This window comes from Marmota marmota, unplaced genomic scaffold (genome assembly GCF_001458135.2).
Source record: "Marmota marmota marmota unplaced genomic scaffold, marMar, whole genome shotgun sequence".
NCBI lineage: Eukaryota > Metazoa > Chordata > Mammalia > Rodentia > Sciuridae > Marmota > Marmota marmota.
Window position 1 is genome coordinate 24,729,701 of NW_025999982.1, and position 11,048 is coordinate 24,740,748.

The 11,048-nt window shown below is 34.3% G+C and overlaps 1 protein-coding gene across 18 annotated transcripts in view; it reads right to left on the minus strand.

The window, feature by feature from the left end:
- Khdrbs2 (KH RNA binding domain containing, signal transduction associated 2) overlaps nucleotides 1-11,048 on the minus strand; it is a 585,248-nt gene that overhangs the window by 60,055 nt on the left and 514,145 nt on the right. For all 18 annotated transcript variants that reach the window (XM_048805602.1, XM_048805589.1, XM_048805605.1 and 15 more), the window contains exon 8: nucleotides 7,870-7,928. In XM_048805602.1, the coding sequence (XP_048661559.1) occupies nucleotides 7,870-7,928 (59 nt within the window). The remainder of the gene's footprint in view (nucleotides 1-7,869; nucleotides 7,929-11,048) is intronic.

An 11,048-nucleotide genomic window follows, 5' to 3' on the forward strand; every position in this document is an offset into this window, starting at 1 on the left:
TGGTCCATGTGCTATCAGCCTGACTGAAGAGGGGAAGAGGCTAGGTATTGAGATCCTTCAGTCAATCACATCCACATAGTAAAACCTTAATGGAACCTGGAATGCTGAGGCGTCTGTGAGGTTCCCTGGTGGGTTATACTTGGCTTATTGTTTATTACACACTGATGTGTGCCAGGAGAATGCAGACCAGATGACGAAGGTTAAGTTTGGGACTCCTCCCCACCAGACTTTGCTCTTGCCCTATTCTTCTTTGTCTGGTTCCTTTTCAGCATTTAAGGGGAAAAAAAAAGGAGGAGGAAGAGGAGAAAAAGAAAAAGAAAAAACTGTAATAATAAGAGAAAGTTTATTTAACTGTGGAGTATGACCTAACTATGGGCATCCCTCAGTTTCTTCATTTGCTTTCTCAAATCTCCTCAGGAACTGGAATCTTACACCTTTATCTATGACTGAACCATCACTACCAGAAATTCTAGATGCCAGAAACCCAGTGCAGTATCTATCTACTGGCTGAAGCTGCACTCATCTGAGCAGGAAATGACTTCTGAGTTCTTCCTGCAATCGCTGAGTTCAGAAAGACTGACCTAACTACTCTACTGATTGTTGTTGTTTTTCTGACACATATTGTTAGCAACTGAGCTAAAAGTTTAACAAGGTCCCAGTATGGATAAGTCATTTGTTCAAAACAAAGAGACAATGGTTACAAGTCATCACTAATACAAGACCTTTCCAAGATGTATGATGTTTCAACAATCCATATTTATGTATGTGTGTGTATGAGTGTGCTTGTGTGTGTGCATATACAACCAATTCTCAATAAGTCATGCTTCCAGAAATTATATAATATTTAATAAATAAGATATAGCACATTTACTTTATAATAATGTATCTTAGTCTTTTTTCCTTCAATCCATGCCTTCTTTTAATCAATACAAAAATCTTCTCAAATGCTGGAAATATCGTAAAGACCCCCTGAGATGGCATATTCCCTGGGTTATATATTTGCTTAGCTGGTATACTTCCACAGGTACAAGAAAAAATTTTTCCCAGCTTTATATTTTGCATTTTAAAAACAACGATGTTTCTTTATTCTAGATATAAATCTATATTATATTGAAAATGTTTTATTGTACGTTACCTGTTCAACCTAAGATTCTGACAATAAGTCAGTAACTTTCTTTTCCTCCTTAGCTAAAATGATTGTACCATTAACTCAGCAGAAAAAAGTTATAAAATAACTTTCCTGTGGCTTGTTTTATTGTCTCAACAAGAGAGCTGTTAGATGCATGTGGACTATAATTTTTTTGTGGAGTCTATCTGTTGAGTAAATTTTAGAGAAAGTCAAGTTTGAAATTTAACTGTTGAATGCACAATTGTTCAAAAAGAAGTAAATTATATTTTTCCATTACTTAAACTTACAGCTTTTTAAAAGTAGATTTAAAATGCAGGTTCTATAATACAATGTTTGCTTACAAAATACTGTGTTATAAAAGTGGCCTGCACATAAATTGCATGTTACCTTCAAGAATGCAAATGTCTAGCACAGATTTTCATCTTTTTCAGTTAGTCACAATAAGGAGCTAATGACAGGGAAACTGGATTTCAAGAATAATTTGACCTTATAATCATGAAAGAAAATATAAACATAATTATCAAAGGTAGATATTATATATTAAGATTATAGGCTACTTTTCACCCACCACCACATATGATACCCCAAACTTTTGCTCATCCTTAGTTTACAAGAGAGCCATCCAGGAAGCTTTTAAATGATCCTGAAGGCCAGTTCTCATCTCCAAAGATAGTGACACAGCTGGGTGGAAGTGAAAACTAGATGTTATTATTTTATTTCTAAGCCCAGCAGGTGATTTTAAAATGGGTAATCAAGGTTAATAATCTCTCAAATATGTAGATGCAGGTTCCAGTTTGGCCTAAAACTGTTGATTTGGGAGTGCATGATTCAAAACAAAATTCAAATTGCAAATGCAACCAACCAATCTAAAATTAGCAATACAAGCTGCAAAGTAGTGATACATTCCTTTTTGATAATCAGCATTTTATTATCAAGACTAATTGGATTAGATGTCCACCTAATTGCAACCTCCAAAATAGTTCCAGAGAAAAATTAGCTAATTTTTAAATTAATTTTACAACTTTATTTCACACAATTTTACCAGACTCTTTTACTTTCAATTAAAAAGAAAGTTTAAAAATTTACGTTATAATTAAATGACTCAAAGTGATATTTTTTCTCAGCGACCTATCATGTAACAACATTAATATTAATAAATTCTAGGAAAAAGAAATTGTTTGCATATATTATTTTTAACGAGTGTTAAATTCTTGGCAATATGAAGAAAACCCAACTCCATTTGCAAAATCAATTTTCTCAAATGCACGTTTCTATTTACTATTAAAAATAGAAAGCTTTGTTCTTGAATCACATGAACTCCAGTTGGCTTCATTTTCATTGGTGTTTTCACAGATTAATCAATGCAGGCCTTATTTTCACACTGGGATAATAATCATTCTAGCTCCTCAACACAAAATGAGTATGTTCGTGTTCTGCAATCGACTTGAAGTGAGGCACTCAAATGCCCGAGAATACGGCACAAAATTTATTTTGCTTTCATTCATTTGAAGACAGTGTATTAATATTATCCTCCTTGCTTCCACACAGCTGTCATCTAAAATGCCACTGAAGAATGGATGCATAATTAGCTCTTCAGTTCATACATTAAATACATTTTAATAAACAGCTCTTTTCTTTGAGAAGATAATATTGCTGTCCATTCTTAGCTGTCACTCTCAGAATTTAGAGGGTATTTCTTATGTGAAGCATTGCTTAGCCAACCTAATGTATGCACTGTATTTAAAATGCATTCTTATTGAATTATGAGCTATTCAGATTTATCTAAAACAATTTTCATAACTCTGATAAGTTAGGAAATATTTTAAAATGCAGAAACTGACTTGGAATTCCTATAAGTCAAATATTTACATTTTAAAAATAAATTTCAATGATCAGAAATATAATATTTGAATTTTAATTTAATAAAAATGTATTTAATATTAATTACCTGTTTAATATATATTAACACATTACATATCAAATAATATTCACAATAGTTATCTTTTAATATTTACTTATATTAAATATTTTAATTTTACTTCAATTGTTGCATAAAAGTTTAACATTTAATATTATATGCAGATATCTTAATTTGTGACAAAGCTCAAGAGGATATGTGATTTTCTTGAAGTCACATATTTGTTACTTAGACAATGAAACATAGGCCCCAAAGAGACAAATACAATTTCAATGTTTCAATTCACAAAATACATATGTAGTAAGGCTCAAGCCTGGGAAGGCGTGTACCCCTGTAGACCCAGCTACTTGGGAGGCTGAGGCAAGGGGATCAATTAACTCACAAGTTTGAGATCAGAACTGCCAACATAGGGAGACCCTGTCTCAACAAACAAATGAATTTGCAATGTATTAAGATTCGAAATGAAGTGTCATCTTGAAGGACTGTGGACTTTATTTCAAACCATTTCTGAAGGCAGTCTAAAGGAGAGATTCTACTTGTGAATCTGTTGACTATAAGACCCTGCTATTCTTCCTGTAGAGTGCTCCTGCTTCCTCTTTCAGGGCTTCCTGTTCTTTCTACAAATTTGAGCAGGAGAAGAAGGAACCCAAACTGACTGACTTGAATCTTCCCACATAACTGTTCAAATGTGGGCAGTTGCATAAGTAAAGATACTCCACTGGAATTTAATATGTATACCTATGATATAATCAATGGTCAGGGAGAAGTTACTAATTCAGAATGAAAGTAAACAAAGAAGTGAAGATACAAGATTTTCATTTAGGAATAAACAATGATGTAAAAAATTGTGTATGGTTCATTAAATAAAAGATAAATGGATACAAGTTAAAATAGAAGATATGCCACAATTACAGAAAAAAACTATAAAAATCTATATTTAGCTTTAGTGGGTTCTCAAATCACTGCTCCACATATTTGTTTAAATCTTACCATTTGCCCATTTGGATATCATAGGATAAGCAACCTACCACCAACTACTTAATATCTAATTACCACTACACAACATCCAACACCAAAACCCTACTGTTCAGAATGCATATAAATTGGGCTTCAAATTTTTGATGCTGATCACTGACTATTTTTCAAGTCATTTAACTTGGTCCTTGCTCTGTATATATCAGATGTGAGAACATGAGAATTCTCAGAATTTAAATATCATGATCATATAGTTTGACACAAAAGTACTTAATTTTTGGTTATGCAAAAATGAGGTGTCTCACCTCTCAAATGAACATATTAATAGTTAATTCTATATTACATGATTCAGAAGTAGAAATACATTTTCTATATTTTATGATAAGAAAATCTTCAAAAATTTAACAAAACAGTCTACATTGTATTATCTTTTTAAAATAAAATATTTATATTGATAGAGTAAGACTATTGGAAAAATATATAACAAAAAGTACAGAATTGATAAATACAGGAGTATAATTCAAGATGATTTAAATATTCTTCTTTGTGTTTACTTGCATTTTATATATCATATGTGCATATTTTTAGAGTACGAAAAAAAGACTTATTTTAGCTTATTGAGACCTACATATCTGTTTATATTTCTAAACATCTGTGGTAAAAATGAATTCAGAAGCAATTGCTAAAAATAAAACAAAAACACACTCAGATGCTTTTGTTCACAGTGTTAAACCCCTGTTATGAAGTACAGTATGTACTCAGATGGGCCACAAAGAGCCTAGAGGATCACAGGGAAATGGGTTGGGCTTTGGGTTGCTGGCACACATACATACATACCATTCCTTTCTATGAGAGCTGCACCATGATAAAGGTAGCAATTTGTTGTTTAGATTTCTTTGGCTCAGCCCCTGGAAAATCATCCTTCAACCTCAACAATATAAGCCATTAAATTGTCTTGAATGATCATCCTTCTGACATGAAAATTAAGAAACACTTTCCAGATATTTTCCAAAGATACCAACATTTTGAACAGAGAAAAACATCTTGAATATGAAGTATATGCTTGACCTTATGCTTACTCAATAACAGTAAAACATGGTAAATTCTCCCTATTGCCTTATATAGTGTAAATATTTCAAAATGTAAATGAGAAACAGAAATTTCATCTTTTATCATGAATTACTAGATATCATTAAATTCATCCCTACCATTGATTTCAGTGCATTAATTATGAAAGGAAAGCTCATGAGAGTAATTTTCCTCCACTGTTATAACAAATATAAAGACTAATGACTATAATTTTAAAAATAAAATTCCATTTTTGAAAAGTTACTTTTAAATAATAATGTATCTCATTAAATGGCAAGCTTCAAGAGAGCGTTTGCTATATGTCTAGAACTGAGAACAATGTTTTGCACATGTTATCCATTAAATAACAATTTGTAAAATGAATAATATTCTCGAACCTTGAAGAGAACTATAAAAGTTTAGAATTCTTGTTTTCTTAACTCTAGATTCTAAACTCACATAATTTAGAACCTGGTGCAATGTATATGTGGCCATATGTTTTTCAATATCAAGAAGGGGCAGTGTCTAAATCTACACCATCATATTCCTGAGCCTGATGTATACACAAAAAGGTCAATGAATTAGAGAAAGGCCCAGATTGTGACTTATCCATCAACCACCCTCAGTAACTAAATGAACAAGCAAGCAGCCTGATTGTTTCATGATAAAATACACTTGGAACAACAGGAGGATAGTTATTGCTGTGTGAAATTCAGAGAGCCCTGGGACAATAGGCAATCTTACACCTCAGCCTGGCTGGTTACTCGTGTAGCCTTGGATAAGGCCTGGGTTTTGGATGTTAGTGTTTTTATTAAGCACCATCTGATGCCTTTGACTCCTTCCTTCCAAAGAGTGAAAAATATATAAAGAACAAAATTAAAGTTATACTTTCTATGGCAGCTCACCAACTAGGCCAGACTTGTTCAAACTTGTCCATCACTTATTTTTTTTTGTGTAATAGCTTGTGAAAATATGCTTAATATGTTTTAGAAAATAGTGCTATGTCCTACAGCAGCAAAAGATTAGGTCAGTTTGATTGGTGTTAGAGAAGCTTGGGAGAGTAGGCCGGGTACTCATCTTAGATTCTCTCTCTCTTTGGAAAATAGTATAAAACACCTCCTTCCCCATAGAGTAGAGAAACAGTAGCTGACAAGATTTAGAGCTATATCACTAAGTTGAACATTTGTTTTAAAAAACTTGGATTTAAAGCACCAGACCCTGTTCTTTTCCTCACAATCCACTGAAATGGTTTTGGACAAAAACAAATGAAACAAAACCCAACAAAACAAAACTAAAAAGCAATCAGACACTTTGAACTCAACCTCTTGCTTTGTCACCTAATTGTTTAATTGAGGCAAGTTACTTAAAACTGTGAGCCTTAGTTCCTCATCAAAAAAAAAAAAATGAAGATTATAACAGGAGGATGTTCCCTACAGGATTAAACAAAGGATTAGATTATCTAAACATACCTAGACTTTCTTTTTATGGGGTGGGGGTAGGGTGTTAGGGGCAATACTAGGGTTTGAACCCAGGGCCTAGGCAGGCTAGGCAAGTGCTCTACCACTGAACTGTTCCCTACCCCTCTGTAATTTCTAATCCTCATTATAAATTGCTAAATTTAGAGCTGTAATGTTCTCCATATGTGTTAGCAGTGATGAACAGCATACTAGCCATTGATAAGAATATAAACACAGAAGCTGAGCCTCATAGCTATACTCTCACATTGACTTCACCTTGTCTTTTCGTTTCCTCATAAAAATGAGATAATATTATGACAACTTATTATAAATAAGTAAATGCAGGGGATGGACAGCTTGTGATTGGTGATGGTGGTGGTGATGGTTAATTTTTTCTTTTATTTCTGGGTTTGGCCTGATCTAAGTCAGCTTACGACCCTGGTTCTCAGGAGGACATACTTCCTCCTTCCTCCAGAAGGCTGCACCTTCCTTTCTCCATCCTGATGCAGCACTACACCTTCACCACTGAGCCCCGAACACAGAGGCAACATTTATCATGTTCTTTATTGCTCCCCATAAAGAGGAACAGATTGCCCTTGGCATAATTTTTATAAAAATCCAAGACTGTAAACATTTAAATGAGTGTCATTTTTCAAGGTGGTCAACTGCTAACATGGTATGCATTTTAAAAAACCAGATACTAACTCTCAAAAATGATCCACTGTATTGATACATCAAAGGCACTCAATAAACCTTTACTGAATAGGATTATGATTAATTTCAAGTGACATTTTTAATTAAATAATTCATTTTTGAAATTAATTAATTTTATAGACCAACATGCTTATTGATTATTGATTCTTATAAGCCAAGCATTGGCACTTTCAAAAGCTATGCATGTTAGAAAAGTAATTTAAAAGTTATTTTATAGTCACAATTCTGCCCTTAAAAGTCTTAAATATTTAAATGTACTCTGCTCTGATGATCTTTGTGACAGTAGAAAAAAAAACATACAATTGTTGCCAAATCAGTGAATCAGACAATAGCACATGGAAACACATAAGACACGATTCTGAAGGCTCACTGTGGCTGTTGAAAGTGATCTATGATTGTGATTAATTGCTTTTGAAATTTTGATCAAAATTGATCTGTCCAATTTTCTGGCACTGGCTCTGTAAGTCAAATCTCACCCTGGAATCACATAAATCAATTTAGCCTGGACTTGTGTGAAAACTGGGGGGAGAAAGATATAAGTAATTTCTGAGTTGTCAGTGACTGATGAATGTTCGGATTTCATGTTTTTAGGAAAGAAAAGGTCTTACCGTAGCTGTCATAGGCATCCTCACTTACTCCATGACCGTAGTCATAGTATTCAGGCACACTGCAACAGATTTAGACAGCAATCAATGTTACTGTAATAAGGAGGAATCAACCCAGAAACTCCTATGGAATTTGAAGTAAAAAAAATGTGTGCTAAGGTAACACCCCTGGAACCTCTAGGCATAAAACACAATCCTAAAGAAACATTCAGTATGAAAAATACAGTTTATTTATAAGAAGTGCTATGATTTTTTTCATGCTGCTTCAGTACTTCTTTACCTCTATCATCCAATTTGATAAATCAAATTTCCCCTAAAACACAAGTATAATGCTTCAAAATTTGTCAAGAGGAAAGTTATAAAAGGTCTATTTTCAAGAAAAAGTGCTATATAAGTTGACAATGTTGTCAATTGTTTATGGTTTTTGATGCTGTTACCTTAAGAAATATGCATCTTCACTTCCAAACAAGGAAACTGTATTTATACTCCCCTCCAACCCTTCCACAGCAGTCAAGCAGTGCCCCCAAATATAAACTATTCTTTTCAATCAGTATTTTGCTAGATACTTCCACATTTAAATAATTATCAAAAAATGTGTTGTTCCCTCTATTTCACACTTGAAGGATACTTAATGCCCCTGCTCTATGATTTTCCTCACTTCATACTACAGCATCAGTTTTCCCCTTTGAAGGCCTCATTCCTAATAGTATTCAAACATCTTGTGTATTTTCCTTCCTTAAAAACCCTCCCTCATCCACATATCTCTGTCTTGTGATTAGTCCTTTCTGAGTATCCCTTCATAGACGTTTTCTTAAAAATATATAATTATTCATTCTTTTTACTGACTCCTCTCCATATGTTTTTTAAGCATTTTTATTGATGCATTATAATTATATATATAATGGTATTCATTATGATAATTCATACATGCACATTGCATACATTGGTGTACTTCATTCCCTAGAACCTTCCTTTTCCCTCCCTATCTCCCACTCTTGATCTCCTTCCTCTACTCTACTGGTCTCTTCTATTTTCATGAAGTTCCTTGTGTTTCCATTTTTCTCTCTAGTTTCCACATATAGGAGTATTCAACCCTTGACTTTTTGAATCTGGCGTATCTCACTTAGCAGGATGTTTTCAAGTTCTATCCATTTTCCTACAAATGACATTATTTCATTTTTCTTTAAGGATTGCGTCAAAACCTCATTTTGTATATACACCACATTTTCTTCATCCAATCATCTGTTAATGGATTGCTAAGTTGGTTCCATAAGTTGGCTGTTGTGAATTACGCCGCTATAAACCCCTCCTTGTGCTTTTCAATACACCCAATCAGGCCACTGCTTCACGAAAACAGCTCTTGTCAAGATGGTGATCTTTTCAAATCCAATGACCAAGACTCGATCCTCCTTTTATTTTAACATCATTTTAGACCATCGATATGTCCTTCTCCTTCAAACACTTTATTTGCTTTCAGATCTCTCTTATGGGTCTTTGAACTCACATCAGTTCCTCATTCTTCTCTACTAGTGGTACCTCCTCATTTTCCCAGCCACTTAATCCTGGAGAACACTTGGGCTAAGTTATTAGGAAATTTATCTCCTCTATTCATATGACATCCATAGGCAATCTCTTCTGGTTCTATGGCTTTAATATCCTCTCTACTCTGAGGACTTCCAAATTATATCTACAGCCTTCCACTCATAGCACCTCCCCTTACTCTCACGTGCACAACTTACCTTGTGTACTTTGGATGTAAAACTGAACATATCCAATACAAAAAAGAAATGATTTTCTTTCCATCTCAGATCTGTTTTGCATTTTCATTTTTGTCAGTGGCCACACCTTAATTAGTGCTACCTATGTCCCGAATCATGGAGTCCTTCCCTAAGTCCTCTATTTTCTCTTACAACTAATTCAATTCAAATGGCAAATTCTCTCACTTTTACTTGCAAAATATATTCAGAATCTGAATATATCTAAACATTTTCATACCTATGGCTGTGGTTGAAATTATCACCATCTCTCACCTAAATGAACACAATAGCCTGGCTGGTCTCTGTGCCTTGCTTGCTCTGTTTCCATAAAAATGACAGAGCAGTCAAAGCCAATTTTATAGATGTAAGTTAGATCATCCGAGTTCTTATTGCTCCCCACAGTCCTTAATAAAAAGTTAAGACTCTTACTTTGCCTACATGATTTCCTCCCCTTGTATTTTCAGATCTCACTACCACATCTCCTTTGCTTAGGGTACACTGGGCTGTGAGATGTCCCTTGAACATGGCAAACACATTATTGTGTCAGGGTGTTTCATCTGCTGTTCCCACTTCCTGAAAAATGACTTCCTTGAATGTCCAATTGTTCCTTCATTCTTTCAGAGATTACACAATGCCACTAACAGAGGGTTCCCTGATAGATCCATTTAAACTAGCACTCAGTCAGGCATCCCTTGCTTCTCCATCTTAGTATTAATCATTCACCACCATACATATTATATAAACTAACACATAAATACACATTTGTTTATGTACTGGCTGTTGCCCTTTTGTAGAATGTAAGCTCCTTGGATTTGGAACTCATTTTATAACTCTTTTATTCATTTATCATTGTTCTAGGCTGACTTCTACAATATTGTTTAGCACATATATATTTTTCCCTCAAGAAATTCCTTAGTTTACTCTTTTTAGGTCTTTAGGGAATAGACCGAGAAGGGGAATAGCTGGGTCAAATGGTGGTTCCATTCCCAGCTTTCCAAGGAATCTCCATACTGCTTTCCAAATTGGCTGCACCAATTTGCAGTCCCATTCCCTAAAGACCTAAAAAGAGCATACTATAGGGATACTGCTACATGGATGTTCATAGCAGCACAATTCACAATAGCTAGACTGTGGAACCAACCTAGATGTCCTTCAATAGATGAATGGATAAAAAAAATGTGGCATTTATACACAATGGAGTATTACTCTGCACTAAAAAATGACAAAATCATGGAATTTGCAGGGAAATGGATGGCATTAGAGCAGATTATGCTAAGTGAAGCTAGCCAATCCCTAAAAAACAAATGCCAAATGTCTTCTTTGATATAAGGAGAGTAACTAAGAACAGAGTAGGGACGAAGAGCATGAGAAGAAGATTAACATTAAACAGGGACGAGAGGTGGGAGGGAAAGGGAGAGAGAAGGG